Source organism: Cervus elaphus, chromosome 21 (assembly GCF_910594005.1).
Source record: "Cervus elaphus chromosome 21, mCerEla1.1, whole genome shotgun sequence".
In the NCBI taxonomy this organism is placed as follows: Eukaryota; Metazoa; Chordata; class Mammalia; order Artiodactyla; family Cervidae; genus Cervus; species Cervus elaphus.
Window position 1 is genome coordinate 30,666,295 of NC_057835.1, and position 27,885 is coordinate 30,694,179.

General features: G+C 38.8%; 1 protein-coding gene across 8 annotated transcripts in view; it reads right to left on the reverse strand.

Annotated features, from left to right (window-relative positions):
* ASPH (aspartate beta-hydroxylase) overlaps window positions 1-27,885 on the reverse strand; it is a 175,469-nt gene that overhangs the window by 101,945 nt on the left and 45,639 nt on the right. For 4 of the 8 annotated variants that reach the window (XM_043879855.1, XM_043879851.1, XM_043879852.1 and 1 more), the window contains 8 exons: window positions 13,737-13,829; window positions 10,614-10,685; window positions 6,227-6,316; window positions 6,003-6,125; window positions 2,423-2,455; window positions 1,104-1,160; window positions 564-617; window positions 99-131 (listed from right to left, as the gene is read on the reverse strand). In XM_043879855.1, the coding sequence (XP_043735790.1) occupies window positions 99-131; window positions 564-617; window positions 1,104-1,160; window positions 2,423-2,455; window positions 6,003-6,125; window positions 6,227-6,316; window positions 10,614-10,685; window positions 13,737-13,829 (555 nt within the window). Of the gene's footprint in view, window positions 1-98; window positions 132-563; window positions 618-1,103; window positions 1,161-2,422; window positions 2,456-6,002; window positions 6,126-6,226; window positions 6,317-10,613; window positions 10,686-13,736; window positions 13,830-13,877; window positions 26,004-27,885 lie in introns of those variants that run through there. The other 4 variants (XM_043879856.1, XM_043879857.1, XM_043879859.1 and 1 more) reach the window with 2 other exon arrangements.

Sequence of the window (27,885 nt, forward strand, 5' to 3'; positions counted from 1 at the left end):
TTTGTAGCTAAAAGTATCACTCTCCACACTTCACAGTCAAACTCTAAGTAGATTTTAAAAACAAGTAGGTAGCTTAATGTTAAGAAGCATTTTCAAACCTTGTTCATCATAGTCTCGGTAGGTGACATCATCTGCAAAAAAGAGAATAAAACCAAAATAAGTATTACTTGAGTCATTACTTTTTAGTCATTTTAGCTAAAAAGCACAACTAAATCTCCAATACAGAATTCTGTTCCTTTAAATATTTAATGACCACACAATCAGTGAGAAAGGCCTCTGTGCCCAAAAACAATGATAGGAAAGGACAGGTAAATTACTTTCATAAAAATTTCTCAAACTGGCATAAAGCAAGACATGCAGAAGAAACATTAGGAATTAATATCCTGTTTTCTTATGAGGTGGTGGTAGATGAGATGAAATATGAAAGCCTGAAAGTCTTTTTGAACAATCTATGCAAAGCAAAACATCCTGTATTAGGCTCTTTGACCCATCAAAAGCATTGCATTTGCAACCATAGAGCCAGAAGCAATGTTTAAAATCTAATGAAAACATTCATCAAGTACCTGTTTCTTGGTACGTTCTTTCAGCATCATCTACTACTACTGGTTCACTGGAATCTAAAAAGAAAAAACATACACCTTTGCCAAACATGAAAAAACATGCACATTGCTAGACACTACTTTAAAATATTAACAAATTAACTCTAATCCTCACAATTGTGTAAGATATTACTATCATTATTTAATAAAATTTAAGCTGAATAACAGGCCATAATTTCCTTTCAAGTCACAAAGATAGGAAGCAGAGTTAGAATTTTCACCAAATCTGGCTCTACTATATCACACTGCCTCATTCATTCCCAAATATTCTTGCCAGTATTCTATTAATATTTACAGAATCCCAACAGTGATCTGAAAAACATCTTCTTTTCCCCCATTTCTTCATGTAATATTAAACTATATTCAGAAATTTGTATAATACCTGGGCAGCCAAAAATGACTCAAATATTATAAAGAGATCTCTATTTTGAATCAGAGTGAATCAATAACCCTGGGTAGAAACGACCTTGGTCACTGCCTGAAACAGAAACATCCATTACAGACCTGGAATTTCCTGCTCATATATCATGTCTTCCACATCTTGACTGTAGGCTGGAGAAGCTGTAAATTAGGCAACAATTAGGAAATGACAAATATGACTCAGAAAAGGATTATGCTTGATATTTAAAACAGGAAAAGCACAATTTCTAGTGTAGACAGAAATCAAATCAAAATGATGCTCAAACTTTCATTCATGAAACCAACAGGTACTAACTTGTGCTAAATGCCAAATACAAAGATGAATAAGAAAGTTTCCATAATCAATATAACTGAACCACAAAATCATAGGAGCTATATTCTCATTTAATGAAAATTCAATGACATTCACAGAACAAAAAATGAGGCAGAGACACAGAGCAGTGCAGTGAACCCTCCTCCCAGGCACAAGCAGGCACCTGCCCGAGTGGGCCTGAGTGGGGACCTACATTCCTAGCCCCTCACTTGGACTCAACACCTGAGCACCCCAGACCACAATGCAATTCTCATGTTTGTAGATGCCTATTGTTGAAACGACATAGGTCCTAAATGCCAGGCAACAATATGACGTAGTCCCACAGAAAGAGGGATCTATTCTGACCCTGGGAGGAAAACTGGCCAACACAGGCTTACTGGAAGATGGTACATTCATCTCCAGTGTGGCCATACCTTCTGGGGACACATGATATGAGACAAGACACAACTCTGACCATTCACTGACTTGGTAATTTAGGACTACAAAACATGCAGTTCTACAGCATCTTTTTTTTCAATTATCATCTTAAAAATTTTTTTTCTATTTATTTATTTTTATTGAGGTTTACAATATTATGTTCATTTCTGCTATACAGCAAAGTGATTTAGTATATATATAAAATATATATTATTATTTATATTTTCTCCACTATGGTTTATCACAGGGTATTAAATATAGTCCCCTGAGCTACACGGCAGGACCTTGCTGTTCATCCATTCTATATACAGCAGTTTCTAATCTGCTAATCCCAAATTCCCACAGTACCTTTTGACTTAATAATTCCACTACTGGGAATTTATCTTCAGGAAATAGACTCCAAAAGCACAAAATTATATTCATATATACATGTATCTATATGTAGATATATACACATATCTATATATGTACACACATAGCTATATATATATGTGTACATACAAATATACATATATATATAATTGTGGTATAACATATAATAATAATAATTTCTTATGTATTATGTGATATTTGATATAAAGTATAATAGTTAATAAATAATAATAATTTTATCTCTTTTATAGGAAAAAATTAATTCTATTTAGAAAAGAATAGTACCAAATTAAAATCTTACCTGTCTCTTCTATATGGTAGCTATCTTCAGTTTCTGAAAATAATAACATTAAATAAAGATTACTACCTTAATAAATGGTATATTTATATATTTTATATATGTATATTCTGTATGAATGTTTATCATTGACTTTATTTTGAAAGCAAATAGGTATTAAAACAAAACATGAAAATATCAACAAATGTCTGCTAAATAGCTTTCACTAGAACTACATTTAGAAATGCCTCACATATTTTTCTTATATGATTCACTTAACAACCCCACAAAGGTGACAAATACTGTAACTTGAGCTAAAAAGGGAGGGTGATTTAGACAGAGTAAAGACTTGGGCTTCCCAGGTGGCGACTGTGGTAAAGAATCTGCCTGCCAATGCTGGAAATGCAAGAGATGAGGGTTCAGTCTCTGGGTCAGGAAGATCCCTTGAAATAAGAAATGGCAATCCACCCCAGTATTCTTGCCTGGAAAATTCCATGGACAGAGGAGCCTGGCAGACTATAGTCCATGGGGCCATAAAGAGTCGGACATGGCTGTTCTCACAACACAGTGACAAGGGCTGTGTCCACATCACAACACCCCGTGCTGATCTATTTTCTAGACATGTCCTGCCATTTTCGGAAGCAAAAGTACAGTCTCTATATGGAAACACAAAAGGAGAACTGAGGGACTTTAGATGTTTGGGGAACTGAAAGGTCAATGTGTTGATGCCTTCATCTACATACCCCTGACGGCCAAGTGCTGCCACTCACATGACCTCTGTTAATTTAATAGCCATATGGACATAAGTATTTTTAATTTCTGAAGACTTTTAACAAGCAACTTTTACGTTCAAACTGAATCTATGTCCCAATTAAAAATTAGGTCAGAAAATAAAGTTTCTTCAATTTGTGAATTTTTAAGAAGTGTTTCTGCCTACTCTTGATCTATAACTCCTAACCTCAAAAATATCAAATTCCTTATGTTTCCGATTATTTGAGTGTCTTAAATCAAACTTGTTGTATAAGCATCATCTAGAATATCAACTGTCAATCTTCCTTAGTTATCCTGGCCAAAGATGGAAAGGAGCAAGAGATTCCTGGGAAAGGATGAAATCATTTCATCAGCATTCCTACTCAGAAATGTTTCCCCATAGAAATCATGATATATACGATACCAGAAGGTCTAAAGTTCAAAAGCTAGTCTGTACATGCGTATTTTCAATGCACAACACAAGTGAGATCATACACATGTTGAAAAGCACTTTGAACTTAAATTTTCCTCCCAACTTATGCATCAGATACAATTCTGTAGGTTGGTATGGAAATCAAACCATCACTTACAATGTTATTTATATGGCAAAGTATACTTTCTTTTCTCAACAAAAGGCATGAACATAAACTTTGGAAATACGTTTCTTCATAAATTAGGAGCTGTTTGCTTCTCACGTAGTTCCCCAATATATTAAATATTGTGAGACGTAGATCTACTTAATTCCTCATAAGGTTTACGCTTTAAGATAGTCCCTGCAACCATTTACCAACGACATTGTCTGGAGGCTACCTATTCACTCAGTTCTTGGATGGCCTGGACAAGTTCCATCAGCTCTGCCTGATTCCCACTGGCTCCAAGCACAGACATTCAAGCCTTAACCCATTCAGACACAGCAGAGCGGGATGAGAAGTAAGGCCCAGCAGACAGGAAACAGCCCAACCACACCTGTGCTCAAACCTGGTGACACTTACATATCCCCGAGGAGCTTTTACAATCCCCAATTTTGGGGGCCCCACATCCCAAATACTCCAATCCACTCTGACCAGGGTGGGCCACTGGAATTCTTTTAAAGTTTCCACAGGGGACACTGAAATGCAGCCAGGATCAGAAGCAGTGTAATGGGGCATCAACCTGTCTTAGTGGATCTTGTTCGTAAGAGGTTTTCTCTCTGAATCCAGGATGCTATGGCTCCAGACCCTCCTACCTTTACTAGAGCTGTGGATCTGATCTACTGCCTGTTTCTCACTGTTCTGTCTACTGCTCTGAACTCAGCTTAGGCTGAGCTAAACCTTGAACCCTGCCGGGCACCTCCAGTCTAGACGCTCTGCGGCCAGTGGTGCTGTGTTGTTACATGAGTGCTATAGACTCTGAGGATTACTACATGGTGCGTGGGGTGTGTTGTGTAACCTCTCGCTTCCTATTGGGTGTCATCAACCACCCTGCGACCTAGTTTCAGCATAGGCTTGTTTTCTTGTATCACTCTTTTTTTAATTTTTGGCGGCACGGGGTCTTCACTGCTGTGTGCAGGCTCTCTCTAGTTGCGGCGAGTGGGGACTCCTCTCTAGCTGTGGTGCCTGGGCTTCCCATTGCGGTGGCTTCTCTGGTTGCAGAGCACAGGCTCTAGGGCACATGGGCTTCTGCAGTTGCGGCTCTCGGGCTCCAGAGCACACGCTTCAGTAACTGTGGCCCATGAGCTTAGTTGCTCTGGAGCATGTGGGATCTTCCCAATCCAGGGATCGAACCTGTGTCTCCTGCATTGGCAGGGGGATTCTTAACCACTGAACCACCAGGAAGTCCCTCTTGCATCACTCTTTAGAGATAAAACATCTCTCTTAAAAAACAATGTTTCCTTCATACTCATTTTAAGTATACTATGATATACAATTTGTATATTTTCAAGTAACAAAAAGCAGAGTACAAACTTGTGGCTTAAAATCATTTAAGAATTCATTAATGTCTCAAAGGACTACTTTAAGAAGAGTACAGAGAACAGACCCCAAAAGCATGTGGACTTAATTTAGCAGGGCTCTAAATAACCATGGCAACCTCATATTAAAACAGAACAGAACAATAAGTATATGAATGAAAGTTTTCTATATGTCATTAGTGAATAGCTATCATTCTAACTTGCCTAATGCAAACAATACAAAGTAAATGACTCAACTGATAATTAAATAGCCAGCATTTAATTTAAAATATTGATAACCAGTCAATATGTAGTCTGGTCCATATGTAGACTACATTGGGCCTGCCTCCTGATTTTCCAGATAAAATTTCACTGGAACACAGCCACACATACTCAACTGGGCGTTGTTCAGGGCTGCCTCTGCCCCATGGCAGCAGAACTGAGAAGTTGCGATAGAGGTTTTATGGTCTGCAAAGCCTAAAATAATGACCAGCTGGTCATTTACAAAAAAAGATTTGCCAATGCCTAGGTTACAAATTGTATTCTACCCACTGTAGTCACAGAGTTCATTTTAGAACAAGACTGTTGGTAGATTATTAAGGTCAATATTTCATCAGTTGCTTGAATTTCTTATAACAAATGGTATGCCAGGATGGATAGTCCAGTAATTGTACTGAAGGATTTCACTTATATCCTATAAGAAATGCATAAATTCTCAGAATCCCTCCTACTGTGCTTTGAATTTAAAAATTGGGACATTTATTTATTTTAGGGAAAAGACTCATTTTATTGAAATTTTTAGCTTCAAGTTAAAGAAAAAAAATACTTTAGATAAAAGTTAAATATTGGTTTCAAAAAACTTCAACAATCCTAATTACAAATGACTCACTGTGCTCTATTCAGAAACCAAAAACAAAAGCGTTCTACCTTCATGAAAGGCTCCAGTTCCCATGGGTTCGTGTCTGTCATCTGCATCACTTCCTACAAAGACATGGTCTTCGGGTTGCAGTTCTTCTGCTGGTCCTTCCGGTTCTTGGTGCAGGTTCTCTCCTTGAACAACAATAATGAACAAAGTGACACAGGTCTACGCCAAGGGCCCCTGGCAGCAGCCAACACAAACCCCAACGGCCCATCTGCAAGGCTGCACGTACCCGCTGCAGCTGCTGGGCACACCCTGCCCCTCCTCCGGGCCACTGCACACGCCGAAGCTCTGTCCTCTCTCTGGCCAAAGGCTAGTTCACCTGAGGGGGCAACAGGTCTTCTCTCACTAGAACTTAAACTCACTAAGGATGGGACCTCACCTATTTCAGTGGCTCTGTCTGCCCAGCACCTGGGGTTATGACTAGCCATGAGAAGTTCTCAATCCATATTTAATAACTGAATAAATAAATTCAGAATTCTTACTACATTTGCCTCTTCAATGATCGCTAGATCAGAGAAAAGGTCACCTTGTGATCTTCTGTTGAGAATTGACATAAAATTCCATGTAACAGTTTTAGACAACTCTATGTAAATGTTCTATTGTGAAGAATAGCCAACCACCAGCTAAATCATATGCGAGGGCATCAGCACTAGATCAGATGCATTGTTCTTTGCTTCTAAAGGTTCCTGTGTTTAGCCTTTAAGTTATGTCAAGATGCTCATTTTCTGTTGTGAGACTGGCATGATATAGTTAACCATTTCTCTTCCCTTGCGTAGATGTTGGACATGTTGTGTGACTCCACTGCAGCATGGGTTCGCCTGTCATTGTGGTCTCAGACATCCTCCCACTGGTAACTTGACATGGCCTCATGCAGAGGATGTTTCACATATATCGCTCTAACCAGAGAACGCAAGTGAGCCAGATAACGCTGTGCAGTGCAGTACCGCTCTAGGAATCAGACCATCTAGGACCACCTATACCAGCTGTGTGTGACCCTGGGCCAGTTACTTACCTACTTGGGGCCTAAGATTTCTCTTCTGAAAAAAGGAATAATAAGAGTACCTACTCATAGCATTGTTACCAGGACTGAAGGGCTTAGAAAAATGCCTGGCCCATAGTAAGTGAGGGCTCCCCTGATAGCTCAGTTGGTAAAGAATCTGCCTACAAACCAGGAGACCCCAGTATGATTCCTGGGTTGGGAAGATCCACTGGAGAAGGGATAGGCTACCCACTCCAGTATTCTTGGGCTTCCCTGGTGGCTCAGCTGGTAAAGAACTGCCTGCAATGTGGGAGACCTGGGTTCGACCCCTGGTTGGGAAGATCCCCTGGAGAAGGGAAACGCTACTCTCTCCAGTATTCTGGCCTGGAGAATTCCATGGACTATACAGTCCATGGGGTTGCAAAGAGTCTGATATGACTGAACGACTTTCACTTTCACTATAAGAAGTAAGTTTTTTGTTGCTGTGCAGCTGCTGTTAATATTTTTACCGTCATTGTCACCACAGTGGTAACAATAATACAATTTCTACGGCTACTGACCTTTCCCCTCACACTGCAGGACGGCGTTCTTGGTCCCTCTACCTGACGAGTTCTTAGTCACTTCACTCAGTCACCTGGTGTGGCCCAGTGATGCTCTCAGGTGTTAACTGGGCCATGAGGCCCTTATATGTTGACACTGTTTGTTTTCGGTCTTCTCATCACAGCCTCCTATCTTGTTTCTCCTCATTTCAGGTATTCTGCTTCTCAGCACACCAATCAATTTTTCCTGTCATTAACTGTATGACTCTTTTTTCTTCTAGTCAAGTTCCTTATTTACTTATTTATTCAGTGTAGTTCTACAGTTTTACGTGGGCAGGACTGAACTCTCTCAGCCATCCATTCAACAGAAGCCCGTTTTCAGCAGAAGCACCGTACACTGTCTGCACGTCTCCACGACCCAGGGACAGCCCGCCATGAGGAAAACTGTCTCCTGAGAGCTCACGAGACCTCACCAGAGGCACGGCCAATGCCCTCTGCAGCTGCCGCCCCAACCCTACGAGGGAGCGGTCATCCAACTTGAAGGGTGAAGGGCTTGAGGAACTGTGCTAAAGTCACACAGCTAATAAAAGTAACTGCAGGACCAGAACGCGACAATGAAACACAGAAGGATGGGGACAGAGAGTCTACGTTAGAGGCAGTGTCAAGGAGGCAAGTGCGGCCCGATAAGATGTGATGACTGGAACACACACACAAAGATACTAACAGGAGACAGAACAAGTCAAAGGTCCTAGGGCAGAGACAGGCCTGGCGATTACAGAGAAAAGAGAGAAGGCCAACTAGGCTTGAGAAAAGTGATCAGGGGAGAGAGACCAGGCCCACAGCAGGCTTGGCCACATCAAACACTGGGTGCAGAGGAGCAAAGATGGAAGCAAAGACCCAAGTGGATGGAAGAGGGGATGGTGGTACTGATGCTGCAGAAGTCAGAATACATTTTGGAGGCAAAGCTGAAGGGACTTGCTGATGGATTATGCATGAGAGGGGAAGAGGAGAAAGAAATCAAGGAAAACGCCCAGGATTTTAGCTTCGGCAACTGAATGGATAAAGAGACCACTAACTAGAAATATAAAAGGCTGGAATAAAACATTTTTTTCAGTGGAGCTGTGAGATGGAGAGGAATCAAGAATTCAGTTTTAGGAACATTTTGAGTCTGAGATATCCATAAAACATGCATATAGCGATAAGAATAGTTATCTTAGTTAGTCAGTTATTCAGTTAGGTAAATCCAGGAGCTTAGACAAGAGATCAGGGCTGCAGATATGTATTCAGAAGTAGTATTTAAAGCCACGGTCTGTGGTTTTCTGAGGAGAAAGTCTTGACAAAGAAGAGATTCAAGGAATCCAGGTGCTAGACTGGCTTCCCTCCTCCAGTGTCTGGCTTCCTGCATCCACCTACCCAGATGTCCACCACACTCTTCACTTCCTTCTCCCCCAACGTTGGCTGAAATTTACTTTGATCAACCATATCGACTCACTCAGATCCCTAGTACAAGTCTCCCTGTCCCATCTTCCTACTGACAATTCCTCCACCTCATTTTTCACGCTGCAGACAGAATGCACAACACCCCTTCACACCCTCCAATGGTTTTAACTCCTCTTAGCATCAAGTAAAAACATCCCTTCCCCTCATCTCTCCACCTATGTTCAGATCTTTTTGGTCCCTGGACTTTCAGACATGCAATGCCCTCTACTTAAAACTTTGCTAACAACCTTTGACTGGCAAAGCATTGCACCTAAATCAAAATGTCATTTCTTCCAGGAAGCCCCTGGTGACCCCAAAGTCTGAGTAAGTCCCACACAGCATCATGTATTTCACCATCACAGCACTTACCTCATCATATTGAAATCAACCATGTACTGAGATTGCATCATCCTTGGCTTAGGTTAAAGTTGAAACTTAAAAAAAGATGTAGGAAAGGAAAGCCTGTGTTTGCTCACCCAGGCAGGTGAAGTAGCTTTTCTGGTGGAGAAGAAATGGTACTAAAAGGAATCAGGCTCCTAGACCCCTACTAGCCAAGGGCAAAACCCTCAAACTCAGCCAAAGCTGGTCTCCCCAGTGAAGCACAGATGCGAGCTTGATGGATGCTTTACACTTAACCCCAAAATACCCAAGATGGACTAAGATACTTTAGCAGGCCTTCAGAAGCCCAATTTAAATTATGGGAAATTGTTTGTTTTTAAGAAACATAATTTTTTTCCTTTAGGGCCACCTTCAGTTCACACCAATCCAATAGAAGTATCAGGACACCATGCGTTCTGCTCTCTTCAAAACCCTCCTGCTACATTTTGGGGTGGTGCATGTGTGCAAAGTCGCTTCAGTCGTGTCTGACTCTTTGAGACCCCACGGACTGTAGCCCCCAGGCTCCTCTGTCTGTGGGATTCTCCAGGCAAGAATACTGGAGTGGGTTGCCATGCACTCCTCCACGGGTCTTTCCTACCCAGGGATCAAACTTGCAGCTCTGAAGTCTCCTGCACTGGCAGGTGGGTTCTTTACGACTAGAGCCACCTGGGAAACCCTTTCGGGGTTCTGTGTTTTTATCAACGGATGAGTCAAGAAACAGTCTTAGCAAATCTGAAAACACTGGTTTCTAGAGTACCATTTAATATTCTACATACAGAACTTAAGCTTTTTAGATGTAAGAGCTAGATAATTGCTTTACCTTCTCTAAGTAAACAGCATGTTCCTGTCTTCTCTAGTAATATGATCTATGTAATTAAAAGTTTCTTTTTGCTCTGGTGGCCACCCAAGCAGTCAGTATAATTTTGAGGGTTGAAAACAGTCCCCAGAGAGCCTATTATAGTTTGCCTGTTTCTCTTCTTTCTATTTCCCTCCTCCTGTTGCTAATGTTATTTGTTCTTGATATATCATTGATCACGCTATCACTGGTCTCCGTTTGTTTATTCTCTTAACAATAAAATGGGGCAAAATAAAACTAGCATGGTGTTATTTTAAAAACACTTGTCCTCTAATAATTTTTAAAAGCCCACTCAATTAATACTTAAATTTTAAAATAATATTCAAGTCATTTTATGTAGTTAACCATCATTTTAGTAACACATGAAACATATTTTAATTCATACCATGTTCTGAGTATACTGTTTCATCAAGTGACTGAACTTGTTCGTGTACTTCATCTTCAATATTCTGAGGTCCTAAAATAATTAAAACATTACTAAGTAGAAAAAATTTAGACATTAAAGCATAACATGAAATATGACCTCCACGTATACACATTAAAATGAATATATTGGATTAATCAGCTACGCTCCTTTTCCATAACAGCTCAATCCTTTGTTTTAGGTTGACAAATATGGTAGATATTTAAAATTGGTTTTGAGAGCAGATATAAATGCTAAAAGACTTCTCCATAAGATATCAAAAAATAAATGAATCAGGTTCAGATTTTTCTTAAAAAAAGAAAAAATTATTTTGGTTTCTAGTTAACAACGTTCACATTAATAATAGAATAAAGAAAATAGGAGGGGCAAAGTTTTCAGAAAAGGAAGTACTGGGAAATAAAGATAAAATGCAGAAGATGAAGTCAATATACATTAAAGCACATGGTCAACCACCGTCTTCCCCAGTAGTCAGGAGAAAAGGCCCCTTGGCTGGTGTGAGGGTTGGCTGCCTGCTCTCAGAAGGTGTTTGGCATTGTGAGTAGAAGACCTTACAAGACAATCCTCTCAGCTTTGGAGACCCTCATCTGACAGTCACATCCATAGATTCAAACAGATTTAAATTGCAGACGTGAACACGAGTAGTAACACTACGACTATACCGTGGGGCTTATCGTATTTTTAGGCTTATTGCAACATCATACAACAAAGAAGCTACAACCACATTGACACTACTACAAACCTTCTGTCTAACAGCCATCATCTATGTTCAGCAGACATAGACTTAGTATCATAGGCTTAGAACCAGGCTTAGTATCATGAATGCCATCACATGATATAAACTCCGAGGACATCAGTTATACTGAGAAGGTACTCATCAATGACAAAAACAGAGTAAGTTAATTTGAACTTCAGGCTGGAAAAAAGCAGAAGACTATTTTGCTAATTATTCTAAAAAACCGTTTCTAAAGCACACAGAGTGCCTTCTAGTTTTACATATGCTTACATTTCACAAACTACTTTTATACCTATTCTCATAGAATTCCAACAGAGCCTACCAATCTCTGCTCTGCCCTCACACAATGCCCACGAGAGCTTCCCAGCTGAGTTCCCAGTTTTAAAATTGCTGACAGCACCAACCGCGGAAAATATAAAGTGAATAAAGAGGAGTGGAGATTGGCACTCTCTTCCTCTGTTAACCCTTTAATGGCTCCCTTGGCCTGAACAGAAGAAAGTCTAAGCTCCTTGAAACCTCAGAAGGCAATGTAAGACCTCCACAATCTAGCCTTCCCATGCCTCTCCAGTCACACCTGCTACCAGCGCTGGCTTTGAACTTGGCGAGTGCACCACCTGTTCCATCTTTCCATGAGCCTCGGATGTACCTTCTCTCCCCTTGGGAGAGTTAAAAGGTTAAAAAAAAAAAGGCCAGGCTGCAATGAGTTAAAGACTAAGTGTAAAATAAGACAAAAAAGCAACTACAAATCCTTCTTTCAAAAGTGTGGCTTGTACAGTGAGAAGAGGGACTGGAGGGCAGATGAAAAGAAGTGTAGGGATCAAGTGAAAGTTAACTGTTAGTCACTCAGTTGCGTCCAACTCTTCGTGACCCCATGAACTGCAGCCCACCAGGTTCCTCGATCCATGAGTAGCGATCAAGGAGGGCAGCTATTTTACTGTGTTTTTAATGATAGGTATGTACCTCTGTTTATAGACTAGGTAGTTAGAGAAGACAGAAGGTAGAGACCCAAATAAGAGGGACGTTGGGAAGGTAACATTTAAACCAAAGCAAATATCACCAAGAAGTTGAAAAGGATATGAGCTGATAACAAACTGGAAGGGTTTGGGAGTTTGGAACAGGTTATCAGTAATATGCAAAGTGTAATATTAACAAAGAATAAAAAAAGATAGAAAGCAAATGGTACATTTCAGAGTAAGTACCAGCTTTGACAAACAAGGTTTTTAAAAATTAATTTAGTGCAAAGTAAAATTTGAGGTGCTAAATTCAAATATGGATTTAAATTCTTTAGAAAAAAAGGAAAAAAATATCACCCTTGCTGCGAAGCCAGGGCATGATTACGGCAATTGTAGAGGAATGTGAGACAGGAACTTCTCCTGGGATTATCTGAACAACAACAAAAACTGACAGCAACATTCTGATCTTTACTAAAAGGAAGGAAGGTAAACCAAACAGTATTCACCAATACATAGTGATAAAATCAACGCAACTACCATCTGGATTCAGTAGCTAAATCGCCGGTAAAAATGCAGTGTCATACCTAACATTTCCAATAGGTGGCAAAATGAAACCAAATCTTTGAGTACTACTGAGTAGAAGAAAATGTGCAGAAATAGTACTTAGTAATAAAAACCAGATCATCAATAGGAAATGAGAGTAATGGAATCAGACGTCATTTAACAGTTTATTAAGAGATTTCAGGAGTTTTTATCATATGGGTCACTGGCCCTTGAGTGCCTGAGGGAATACTTGAATTGATGTGTGAATTCATGTAGATATAAAACAGGCTTCACAGATGATCTCAAGGAGGCCTGGGAAGTCTTTCATTGTAGACAGGAGACTCATATTAAAAAGACTGGGAGCCCAGTCGACCTACTTCATTAAATAATGTGACAGAAGAGGGCAAAACTAAATGTCCAAGACCTGTTTAATTTTACTTTCAATATAATATGGCACAGTTATCCTGGACTTGGAATCAAGAAACACAGCACTTAGTTCACGATGTTTCTAACTATGATCTCAGACAAGGAGAAGCCTTCTGTGTCTGGGACTCTTAATCTCAAAAATTAAAATGATCCTGTGTGGATTTTTTCTAGAAAAAAAAAAATAGAGAGTTTACTATAGAATTTCAGAAGACAAGAAGAAAAAGGATTGGGTTGGCCCACAAATTTGTTCAGGTTTTTCTGTAACATCTAATGGGAAAAGGGAACGAGTTTTTTGGCTAACCCAGTATTTCATTATTCTGTGATCACTGAGAAACAAAATTAAGGATAAGACAGGACTCTGGAAGCTGCTACCTTTGGGTACCTGGGATGCAGCTAGGTGCGTCCGGTCAGAATCAGAGGAAAGCTTACCTGTGCTCTCCAGAACCTGATCTTCCAGCCAAGGGTACATGTCTGTCTCTTCTGGCGGCACTGTTGGCTTTGGAGCAGGTTTTTCTTTAAGGCCTGCATTTTTATTCACAAAATTAACTTAAGGTTTTTTTTTTCTTTTTAAAAAATTTTTTGACACATTAAACCAAGTAAAATAATATTTCCCAACACTTCATCAATACTGCCAGTTATTCAAAGCTTTCCAGTTTCTGTTACATGAGAATATTGATATGCTTATAAAAAAATAAAGTTGGAAAAGAGTTCGTTCTTTGAATTCACCTGGGCCTTTACATCTCTTTACCTAAATTAACCTTTCACTTAAAAAATCATAAATCATTGTTTGAATATTCACAAATCTCTAAAAGATCAAGTCAAAAAAAATAAGTAAAATAAAATAACAAGTCATGCCCGAACTTGCCAAAAGAAGTTCAGTATGAGTTCAATCTCCTCTCGTGTTTGTGGGTGACTAATGAATTTCTAAGTTTTGAACTCCAAATTCAGCAATAAGACAACTAAGATGTACTGGAACTTTCTACTCTTATTGCCTGCATGCCTTTCTTTGATTTATATATAATTAATTACTCTTCTTGAAAACTATAGTTAAATATGAGAAGAAAAAACATATAACTCACTATGTACAACCTTCTAAAGTTAACACATGCAATTCCATAAAAAAATCCATTAAAAATATGGAAAAAAATTCTTTCACTTTTCTTTTTTAGTCATAAGGAAAATAGGACATCAGGATAAATTAACATGAAAGATGATTTAAGTCAATGCTGCTCTAAAATCTTATATTGCTAATTCTTTGAGATTTTGTACATAGCACATCAAAATGCATCCTAAATTAAATACAAAAATTTAGAAAACTAAGTTAGACTGTCATGAGCCTGACAATTCCATTTATCAACCCCTGGGCTCTCTGTTACCCCACTGAGAGTCTTGTACCAGAAGGAGATATTAAAGGGCATGTGTCTGCATGTCAACAGCTGGAGTGAAAAGCTCAGGACAGAACAGAAAGGCCTTTTCTAATCTTAAGCACCTTTAACTCAATGTAGGTATACTGCTATAATCTGGGAAATCCTCACTTACCCTTCTGCTCTGGTTCTTTGTGTTTTCCCCAACTATTCCCTCTTCTATAGCTCTTTATTTTTCTCTCATTAACAAAAACATACTCCTACCCCCTCTCCCAAATCCCAAAAAAAGACACTGAAACAGTTCACAGGGCCCCACCTCATCACTGATATTTCCTCTAGGGACTCATTTCTGACGCTACTTACGCAAAAATCTAACATTAGAAAACAAACACCAAGGAATACCATCCTGTTCTGCTCCTAACTATAGATTCCAGAGAGGGTATACACAAATAGGTACAGATCCTAATTATAGTTCACTTTCAGGGGGTGGGAGTAAGAAATGAAAGCCTATTAAAACACATTACATTTCAAGATCCAAATTCAAGACTGAAAACTCCCTCATGCACTTTTCCACTTAAATAACCTATGCTTAAGAGCTCTCAACTGTTACTGGGATAGGTATGGACCTCTTCATGCCAAACTCAGCCAAGCTTTGCTGAGTTAATAGGGTAAACTTTTCATCTTCCAAACAGGAGATTCATCTTTGCACTCTGAGCACTGCAGAAAACACCTGGTACATAGCAGTGCTCAAGGGCAAGGTGTACCCAGTGAATGTCTGCTCTGCTTTTTAAATGACTGCAGACTCTACAGGGCCACAGCTCTAGCTGTAGCAGAGTGGCTTAGGGCTGCAGAGGAAGGAACGGGGACTCATCAATTTCCCTGCTACTATTTACAAAAGAGATGCCCATCTCAGTTCTAGCATCATCCACCGTTTCAGTACCACAAGCCTAATTTGCCCACAGTCCCAGTTTATGTCTATTGTCCTGGTATAATTATTTCACTCTCAAAGGTATCTCAGGATAGATGAAAAATTACAAGGTCATTCTACTAAGCCTGTCTGTAGCAGGCTTTCAAACTGTGCTCCATGGGTTCAATAAGCAATAAAATATGTCCCCATCAAACAAGAAAGATTTAAGCTGCCTGAAAATCCCATTTGTATTGGATTTAGAGAAAAATTTCATTTGAAAAAAAAATGTGAGGCCAAAAGTGCCTGAAAACTACTACTACACATCAATATCCAGACCCACATTGCCTCTAATAATCAGTTTTCTCTAAATCAGCTGGGAGTTATCTCTAAAGTTGAAATTGTAAAACATGAAAAATAACATGAGGAAGCAAAATCCCATAACGAGAGAAAATATTGAGCCGTTTTCTTTTCTGTCCAAAGTGGCAGCTGAATTGTAAATTTACTGATACCTGGTCACGGTGATTTTCCAGAGGTGAAATCGGCACAAAAATAAACTATTTTGTAAACTTCAAAGAAGCTGAAGTTCTTATTAACATCTTTCCTTCCCTAGACTCTTACAAAGGTTCTAATATTTAATGAAAACGCATTCTAGAATAATTCTTACTGATTTGATAACCCATATGAAAGCTTTTACTCTGGCGTTTCGAATTTTTCTTCCCTAAGTCCATTTTAGCCCATGAATCCATGAATAAGTGTTCCCCAGAAAACAGTGGTAAACCCATGTCTTGTACAAGAGTTCAGCCAAAAAGAAATCAAAAACTAAACAAGAAAAATAAACGTGTAAGACAAAGGAAAGCTTTTCAAACTGGATTTATTGTGAGGTACACATGGCAAGGATGTAGCACTGAAATAAATAGTCAGTCAGGTTATGAAATGAATGTATTGGTTTTGACGTTGCTGGGGCTGCAAATAACAAGACACCAACTCACACTGGCTTGAACAAAAAGGAAATTTATTATTTAACAGCAGGTTGGCTGGCTCTCAGCACTGGCTTCCTCCTCAGGGCGGTAACCAGGTCTCCCAGGCGGCAAGGTCCTCTTTGAGACAAGACTTTGTCCAGAAGCAAAGAACCACCTCTTCTTCTGCTTCTTTCTTAGGCTTGAAGAAATTTTCCCTGCAAGTTCTTACCATTCTTCCCATTTTAATAGTCAAAACCAGAACCCACTTCTATTCTTCCACTGGCAAGAGCAGCAGAGTGACCACAATTGCCTGATGGTGATTATCTAGGGTTGAATGACGGTTGCGAGCCAACCACAATAGCTCCTGTATGATTTGGAAGATCATCGAATTCTCTTAAAAACATACCTTGTGTTTAGGTCTTTGAGTGCATGAGATAAATTAGGAAAAAAAAAAAAATGAAGGCGAGGGTGGGGCAATATGAGAGAATAGCATTGAAACATGTATATTACCATATATAAACTAAATGACCAGGGCAAGTTCGATGCATGTGTAGGGCACCTAAAGCTGGTGCTCTGGAGCAGCCCAGAGGGATGGGGTGAGGAGGGAAGTGGGAGGGGGGATTCAGGATGGGGGGGACACATGTACACCCACGGCTGATTCATGTCAATGTATGGCAAAAACCACCACAATACTGTAAAGTAATTAGCCTCCAATTAAAATAAATAAATTAATTTTTAAAAAGTTTAAATTTAATAAGTGTGTAATTTTGCCTCCAATTTTAATTCAAAATGGAAGAAGTTATAAAAAGTAAATGAAATGAGTACTTTAAATCAACTGTTCACAGCAAGTTTAATTACCTGACACAATTACTCTAGTCCAATATCAGCTTAATTTATTCAGTACTACCCAACTACACCAGACCACCATGGGAAAGAACAAATGGATTTTCTCCCCAGAAATATGTAATGTTTAAAAAGTTACTAAATTGCATATTGCATTCATTCATACAACAAATATTCAGCACCTACTAACTCAAGGTGGGCTTCCCTGGTGGTTCAGTGGTAAAGAATCCACCTGCCAATGCAGGAGACACAGGTTCAATCCCTGGGTTAGGAAGATCTCCTGGAGATGGAAATGGCAACCTACCCCAGTATTCTTGTCTGGAAAAATCAAATGCACAGAGGAGCCTGGCGGTCTACAGTTCATGGCGTCACAAAAAGAGTCAGACACAATTTAGGGACTAAACAAGACAAGTTTAACTCAAGGTACTGTTCTATAGAAAACCAACACACAAAACCCCTATCACCCATAGGAAGGGAACAGTAAAAAGATAAGAAACATGAACTCTTTAGAGTATATGAGATGGGGAAAGTGACAGACCCTTAGGGAAAGGGGGTGGGACTATTCACAAAAAACTGATGAGGAAAGGACTTACTGATAAGACTGAAACAGATTATAGGAGGACATCAGGGATATGGCCTTATGAGTTATACTAGACAAGAGACTCCAGGTAAAGCTTTGGACCAGTAAGTACAAAATTCTTCAGCAGGGAAGGTGCTGGGAGTGAGGAAGGACCAGGTGGCCAACACAGGCGAATAGCATAGGCCTGAGCATCAGAAAGGTCCTAGAAACCCGCCTCTTACTCTAAGAGTGAACAACTGACTTTTTACAAGAATTACATACAAACTGCTTCCTCACCAAAATCTGGGAAAATAAGGATTATACATAATACGATGCTTCATAGGATTTCACACACTTAGCACATAAAAGCGAAGATATTTTAAAAATTCAGTTCCACAATCTTTTACATCAATCTTCACTAACTCAGTGGTGTACAGAATAATAAAAAACTGATCTTACCCATCCAGGTTACTCCGGCTGCTGTGGTTCATGCGGGAAGTACTCAGGACTGCTACTGCTTCAGATGCAAGCGGTCTCACAGCGTAAATCAACACAGCCCAAGAACAACTCTAACAGTACACGAAATCTGAGAAACATTCTGGGAAATCGATACACCAGAAAGGCACTCCTACTAACTGCCATGCCAATCCTGTTGTTCCTGGCTTGTATACTCAACAGATACAATCTTGGCAGGCACGCCAAAAGCGGTCCTACTGCTGCGAACTCTAAGAGCTTCCCTTGACTTACAGTAAGAGCCATTCCAGATTCAAATCATCTTCACACAACCCAGGATGGACAGAGACTCCAGGAAGGGGATGACAGGTCAGAAGAATTAAACACTGCCTCAAAGATCCCTAAGAGCCTGGTTTCAGGACCAATGAAAGGACTCCACAAAGACTGGAATGGAGTGGACTCAGTTTAACATCTCACAACATGAGGTCATGTGTAGGAGCTCAGGAATATGAACCAAGAATTCCATCTGAATTCCATTTGAATCCCATCTTGAACACATAACCACTGCTACAATTTTGGTCTCCACAAATACAGAAACCAGATAAAGGCTTCCTTACAAGGCCTTTAAGAATTAAATGAAATAATTTAAATCCAGCAAATATACACTTTTTCCCATCAGTTACTGTTTTCCTTTATTTCTTCTAAAGAAACAACTTAACCCCCCACCCTACTCCCTACACATACACACAACAACATGAACAAGGCTAAAAGCAATTTACAAGGTGGTCAAAAACAATTATTGAAGAAGCTTCTGGGTTTTTCTTTAAATAATTTTTTTCAGCTTCTAATATTACTAACAGTGTATACAGACCTAAAATACATTTTAATTATCTATATTGTGTGTTTACCTTTCAATGGGCTGCCCCCGTGGCTCAGATGGTAAAGAGTCTGCCTGCAATGCAGGAGACCCGGATTCTCCTTTCAATAAACATACACTGCATGCCTGTTACTGTCAGTTACTATGATACGTAACTTTATTTAGGCACGGGACTTAAACCACAGTCTAATAACAAAGTTCAGGAATGAAGCAAAATGATGAGCATTATAACTGAAAGGTACACAGTCCAACCGCCTGGGAGGATCAGAGAAAGCTGAGTACAGACATGACTCAGCTGGATCCTGCAAGTGGATTTAAGAGTGGGCACACACTGGAGGCAGAGCGGAGGCGGGCACTACAAGCGGCAGTGCAGTTTATTCTTCTCCCCGTCCCGTTTATGTCAGAGCGTTTCATGACGGGGACTATTCTCACCAGGGCCTAGAATAGCTCCCAGGACATTGCAGAGACTGAATATTTCTCCAGTGAATCAATACATGGGGAAGAGAGATGACACAGCATGTGGGTTTTTAATTCATTATCAAAAGCAACACAGAAACTTTAAGTATATACCTTTTGCTAACCTCTTAGGATACAAAAGTAATGACTGAGGCAAGTAAGAAGTGACAGACAGACTTCTATGATGTATAGATGGTAATAAAGAGTAATAAACAAAACAAAAAAAAAGAGTAATAAACACATATACAAAGTGAAATCAAATGATAACAAAGAAAAATAGATGATTTTCTGCTCTGCAGGCCTTACAAAATGGAAGTTTTTGCAGGAATTGATTTCTACATAAAAATGACAACCAAAATTGGTAATAAACATCTAGTTTATGTGTTTTTACACTCAAGCAAGTGGAGGAGGCAGGGTATGACATGGAAGATTTTTACTAAGGATTTTTCCCAAGTACTCCAAACCAGATTTCCATGAGAATAAGCTTTCTTGGTCTGCTACATAATACTCACCCTAAGAACAAAAACTTTCTCTTTAGATAGAACCAGGGTAAAATGTAAAGAGCTTCACAATAAAATAAACCCAACTCACCTGTATTTATCAATCAACAACATTCTCTTACATTCGTCTAATCACCTAAGGGTACTGCTCACCAACAACTGGGATGAGTTCTCTCTATTCCCATCACTCTGGCTCTGAGATACCCGTTCAGGCTCATCCCATTCAACCCTTCCTTTTTGGGCAGCAGCAGCAGGAGGCACAGAGTGAGGAGGAGAGAGGAGGGAAGAGTTCCATAAACCACCTGCCTTTGGTTCAGATGAAGTGCAGGGTTCAAATAGTCACTGTGTGGCCTGCCCTGTGCCGAGTTCTAATTCTTCTGGTAAAAGCACACTAATTGGCATTGAGGGACTGATCTTCCCATCACCCCACAGTTTCAAGGGTGGTACTCACAGGCCCATGGTCTTGTAGTCATAGCTTTGCGATCCCATCCCCCACTCTGTATGGATAAGGAGTAAAAATGAGCCACAGAGGACTGCAGGTTACCTGAGAAGGAAGACCACCTCCTGAGAGAGTGCAAAGATGGAGAGAGAGACCCAGACCACTCTCCAAGCCCCCAGACCTCGCATAACCAAAGGCCAAAACCTACAAATACCCTTGGACTTTACAGTTAAGTGAGTGCATCAATGCTTTTTTGTCCACATAAGCCAATTTGAACAGATCCCCACATGTAATCAAAAGAATTCTGGAAAATACTTAGAAGTAAAACCAAATGTGTTCCTAATATTCTGAGGAAGAATGACAAATGCCTTTTCCATAGAAACACAGTCACACTGAGACCTGCGAAACTGGAAACGAGGAATTGAATAGGTTTTTGTGGACTGGCGTACAAAACCTCTGCAGGCCATAAAATTGCTTCCATGGAAAAATGTGTTCTAAGTACAAAGCAAACTTATAAGCAAGCTTCTCAAGATTAGACTAGGTAGGAAATTTCTCAATTATACCATATACTTAAGACTACATTTTATTTCTTCATTACTTTTTTCTAGGCTTGACATTTCACATCTTCTGTTTAAGCAGTATCTTTTAACTAGGCATTCTTGTGGCTTTATACATACGTAACAATATAAAAGAATTACTTTTATATGCCCGCTTCAAAGATCTCAGTAAAGTAGGACCCAGTACACCCCTTTCACAAAAATACAGTAGTTGCAAAGGATAAAGGACTTAAGCACCTATCCTACCATCTGTTGATAAAAGAGGGAGAGGGAATCATAGGTCCAGTGCTTCCAAGTTTTTAACGACTCACTGAAACAACTTAGTAGAATTATTACCACTATTCTGCCAAAAGAAAGGGAAACATGAGTGCTGACAACATACTAGCCACTCACACACAGAGAATGCCAGTTATTCCCACAACCACCTTGAGGGAAAGGAGAGGAAAACCAGCATTTCCAAGATGCATTTTATAGTGAATTTACTGAGTAATCGATTTGGAGAACTGTTATCAATGGACATTAACAGAAGAAAACAGTGGGGGGTACATGAGAAAGGAATTAAAGTCAGAGGACATAGTTTAAATCACCAGACTCATTTCATGGAAAATGACATTTACCGTTAACTTAGAACATTAACATTTAAAATCATACTTGTTTATTACCTTTCTTTGTTTTATAATAGAAGTATATACAGGAAGTCCTTGTCACCTAACTAACCATTATGAGAACCTCTGAAGTTACAAAGTTGTATGGCCATAACACTACAAAATACTCTATAAGCCAACTGTTTGCAGAATTAATTCCCTGGGATTCACTCAAACTTTCATGCTGATGGATATATGTCAATTTCTTTACTAACTTTCTCCCTCATTTTGAAATGTTGCAGGACCATCTGTATACAATGCAAATCCATAAAGTGAAACCAAAAATTTTGTTTAAAAAATAAGATTTTAAATGGTTGATTACAAGTGATGTTAGAAATAACACATAGAGCTATTAACCAATGATTCACAGAAGTTACATATCACAGCTGAAGGGAAAAAAAATCAACGATGATAAAGTGCTTCCAAAGAAAGTATTTTGAACGCTAAAAGATATGAGATTCCTAGAAAAACTGATAGGCTCTCAAATATTTTTGAAAATCTGACCATCTATACGATGACTACTTCTCACATGTAAAGTGCTGTTACACAAAGTTTAAGGAAAATTATGCCAACAATATCACTTTTTAAGAATTCTATGCATCATCTCTTAGTGCAACTTAAGAAGCATGTTAGTGATATAAGATATATATACTTTATACTCTTAGTACTTAATTTTCTCTTTTCAGGACTTATTCTAACTCCCAACTACTGCAAATTATGAAACTTTGTCCCTATTTTTAGTTGACGTTTCCGAAGGGTGACCTTTTGGTTTTAGTTACTCTAAACAGTATGAAGCAGCAGAATATAGAAATAATTAAGTACGAAGTAAAAAAGCAAGCAAAACTAAGGAAGCAAGCATAATTTTAACCCATTAGTCACGACCAAAAGCATCTCTTGCACTAAGCTTTTCAGGTGAACAGTAAGTGTCAATGCATCTGGGTCAAGTGTCACGTCAACTTCAATAAAATTCAGTTGACAGCTTTATTTACTGAGGAAAATGGAAGGAAAGAATATAGGCCAATTCCCAGTTCATAAGAGCTCTTGAAATGTTTCTGATGTTTAGTAGAGAAGTTTGAATTCAATTCAATTCTTGAGCTGTGATTTAAAGGAAAATTCAATGATAGAACTAAAATATTTTCAAGTGCTTTGCTAAATAGCAACACTCCAGTATTCTTGCTTGGGAAACCTCATGAAGAGAGGAGCCTGGGGGGCTACAGTCCGTGGGGTCCCAAAGAGTCAGATATGACTAAGTGACTAAAAACAACAGAACAACAACAAAAAAGCAAAAAACCAGATGTTTATATGCTTACACTGATTAGTTTTTCTAAAGTTTTATCACCAATTTCTTAAAGTTTAGCATTTATGTACATTATGCCCTGTAGGATTAATCGTCCTTCAAAAACCAAGGTAAAAATTACCAGAATGCCTTCACTAAAGGTAATTATAATTCTCTGTCCTTCTCTGCAAGGGAGGGGAAAAAAAGTCATCTGTACAGAAATTAACACGAAAATTTGGTATATAAATTTAAAAATTCAATCCATTTACCTTGGCAAGATCAAACGTCAGGATATGGTTTTTAACGGTTATAATTTCATACGGTTGGTGAATATAGTTCTGCTTTTCACTCTGTCCAGTTATCAGAGCCTCCCTCTTCTTTTCCCAGAAACTCTTTTCTGCAGAAAATGTCACATGGTTTGAGAGGGACAGCACCTCCCCAACCCTCACCCAAAGATTTCTGTAGAGGAGCCAGCCTGGGAAGATGGACCCAACCCCAACTTTAGGATTGGCCACAGATGCTTCCAGACCCAACCAGGACAGTTGGACTCCTAGGACTTCTTTCCAGAAGCCAGCCCAGAAAACTGTATCTTTGCACAAGGATGGCTAAACTAGAAAGATGTTTCCAGAACCCGCAGAAGGCTACCACTCTCATCAAGTGGTAGAACCTCCACGGAGAATAAAACCAAATGTAGATCAATAGAACCAAGACTTGGGGACACAGCAAGGAAGAATCAGCTCTGATTACAGGAGTGTACTTGAGATCTATTAATATTCACTTTAAGCCAATGCCCCACATTTGCCAATCAAATGAGCCATAAAATTCCCCATGGTTTACTAGAATTACATGGTGCTCCTAGAATTGTTCTATAAAAACAACATAATCCAGACTGATTAGCACACAAAACCCCAAATTAACACATGTGACAATTTCTTTGGGCCTCAGTTTTTAAACAATAAAATCATAGGACCAGGGTACAGATATTAGACCGGATATTCTCTAGGCCCCCATGCTGTGTAATTTTATTATATCAGTTGGAATTCCTGTCAACTAAATGAATGCATGTGCTTGGCTTTAAGCAGGAAAAGCTACCACAATATTATAAAACATGCACAATACTTCTAGAAAATTTTACACTTAATGCTTCCCCATATCTGACTTGAAATATCTTTAACTGGGCCAAAATCTCTGCTTTTAAAAGCTCTTCATAGAAAAAGCTGAAGAATTATTTTTTAAAAAAAATAAAATTTTTGTGGCAGCACCTACAATTTTGTTACAACAAACCAGGGTGCTCCCCTCAAATTCAGAAACTGAATTTTGCCAGCAGTCACCATTAAAGACTTAAGATTTCATGCAGAACAGCACAGACTATTTGCCGAAAAGTACTTCTTACTCAAATTTCATTTTATTAAATGTTTTCTGAATTCAATTTTGATCTCTAATTAGATCTCAGATTGGCAACTCCTTAGAAATGGTAAACAACTATGATACAATCAAATATGAAAAATATACACCATTCCAACAATGTAACTGAAAAATCGTGATACAAAATGAAAGTACATTACAATTTGAAATAATTAAAACCTTTCTATAATGATTCTGCTCCTGTAAAGATATCATAAGCAAGTGTTCTAAAATTGTTCTACATAAAATTCTCTTTTATCCAAGACTGGTTCTAGAATTCTCAGAACACAGTGAATATACAGTGCTTATTACAGGGCGAGAGGAGAAGGTGGGGGAGGGATGGTTGGAGAGACACTGAGGAGGGGTGAGGAGTGAGGCGGCAAGGAGGGGGGAAAGGGAGGTAAAGCAGACTGTAAAAGACCAAGGAGGAGGGAATGAAAGATGTAGAAGGTGGAGCTGAATGGGGAAGAGCCTCAGGAAGCGGCAGTCCCCAGAGAGACTGGGGAGCCAGTTAGGCCATGGGAGTGAGACATGCAGAGACATCCTGAGGAGATGCCCTCAGAAGAGCTTGGGGGGGGGGGTGCAGGAAGGAAAAGAGGAAGGAGAAAGAAAAGCGTAGGTGAAGAAGAAAGGGAACGCAGGAAAGAGGAGGAGGGAAGAAAACCAGCTAACAGAAAAAGAAGGTAACTTCCTAACTCCCTATTTCTCATTCCTAAAACTTACAAATCACTCTGCATATAAATACTATCTGAAAGTTTAATATTCTTACTTCACTCCAATGAAGATATTCTATTTTAAGAAATTCATTACAATTCAGATTATATATACATTTATCTGGATATATGATCAATAAATTAATAAAAACAGACCTTATTACATCACATTTTTATTACATATTTTTAAAAAACATCTTTTAAACATGGGAGCATGAGACAGGTACCTCAATTTCAAAGAATTTATTTGCTGAGCACCAATAAATATATTCAATGGCTACATGACACGTCTTCCCCAACCAGAGCAATACTAAGCTTTCTATGCCCTTGAGCAGCAAATCACGATGAAGATTATTACCATTTCCTGAGATGCTGCTGCTCCAGTTTTAGCTCTTTCTCTTCTGGTTATTTCCCTTGGCTAAGTGTGCGTGTTTGGCAGAGCTTCTCTCTTCCCTTCTATCATCTTTGTCTCTGGGTGCCACTTTACGAGGAGCATCCTTGATATTCGTTGATTTCCTCCTGTTTTCCTTGGCTTTAGTACCTTTCTCCAGCCCCACTTTCTCCTTTTCTCTGTCTTTTTTACCCCTAGGAGACTCTTTCTTGGAAGCATCTGAATCCGCAATCTTCTTATCCTTCCGGTCATCCTCTTTTTCTCTCTTCCTTTTTCTGTCTTCATGCTTACTTTCTTTCCTTGACTCCAGCTTGTCTTTTTCCTTCTTGAGCTCTTCTTTAGTGAGTTCTTTAACTTTCAGGTTTTCCAATTAAAGGAAAGAATGTTTATTGAAGGCATCTCAATTCATAGACAGCAACTCAGTGCAAAAGTATTACCTTTTTTTCTATCTCCCCACACACGAGATGATCATTCAAAAAGTGACTTTCATCCACTAGTTTTAAACTGGCTAACAACAGATGCAAACCTCTATGAGGTTACCAGCTATAAAAGAAATGCTAGAAACTCACCATCATATTTTTCTAGCTTGCAACATTGTGTGTTTGTCTCAAAACAAGGTTAACATGCAAAATTAATTAAAATGAGCCCATCCACAAAGGCAGCACTTTACTCAAAGTGTTAACAACTCACATTTCATAGCTATTAACAACATAATTAAAGGAACACTGGCAATGTAAGAACAAATTTTCCATAACTTGCAAGTATCTGCACAAAGATAATTTAAAAATCTTTAGCTCTAACAAAAAACTATGTCTTTAAAGTATTTGCATTTGCATTCCTTGGAAACAAATATATTGCACCAATGAAAAGTTAAATACCATCTAATTTTCTCAGTTTAGAAAAATACAATTTCCATGAATATGAAATTTTAAGGTTGTTATCTATAGTATCTAAAATGACAAGGAGAACTTCTTTTCTACTCTTATTCAACATCATGGAATCAGTATTCCTTTAAGTATATTTTCTGCTATTTTATGTAGCGCCACTCCAAGATAACACCTGTGCTGGCCATGCTCACAGGAGGAACAACAATTGAATGGAATCTACAGGTGACTCCAAATCTCACAACAGGTGCTGCTTTCAACTTGCTTTAAATAAAGTTTAACAGTCCTGACTGCGAAAGCTTTGAATATCAGCTTCTTGCTTCTCTCATTAAGAAATCATAAGAGAAGCCAGGTGTTCACTGTATAGTGTAGCATGTAAGCAGAAACAAAAAAGAGATTTCTTCAATAAAATGTGGAAGATGTTTCTGCACATCAGAATCATGTAAAACTTATGCAAGTACGAAATGTTACTCAATTCTTCCTGACAATTTTATTAAAACCTCCTAAAAATACAGAATAGAATTCATAAATCACCAACCATCCTCAGAGTCTTCATCTCTTTCAACGCCATTCAGAGTAACACAGAAAAGGTCGCTGGCAAAGGCAGAATGCTAGTACAAAGCTGGCAGGTCTTACTCTGCACACAGTTTTAAATATTAAATCTTTAATGTTGAATTTGCCTCTCTAGATTAAGGAGTAAAAGTATACTTTATTGGCCATTTATTTCATAATTATTTACATAAGAATAAAATGGTAAAAATTCTGTTTTCTTCCCAGGAATTATTCAGGTGGGATACTGAAGTTAAAACATTAAAATTTCTTCATCTTAAAATTAAAGCACAAATCACAAACCCTATAAACCACACAGTAAAAGTCTGAACTGTTAATGTTTCACCAAAATCAAACTACAACGTGACAAGCACTGAACACAAAAAAATACTATAAGTTTATATATATATATGTATAAAAAGCATGCACTTTCCCCATGCCCCTCTCCCTAAAGGACAGAAATATTTACAAGTGTTTCAAGTGAACAAGAAAAACCATGGGGATATAAAATAAGACTGCAATAATAAGTGTTAGACCATACAGAATGCTTAACGGGTGTAATGATTTTCAGTGAATTAAAATAGCAAATATAGCAAATTAAATGCTGGCATAATGCAGTGCTCCAGATTATAAGTTTTCACTTTACTGAAAATTACAAGTTTGATCACACTAGCTTTAATTGTGCTCTAAGGCAGCATCAACAGCTTCTGGAGAAATGAAATCAATCGCTGATGAATTCATCTGTATTTCCAACTAAAAAAATTAGACTAAGAAAGGTTTTAGAAGAAAGGTAGGATGTGTAT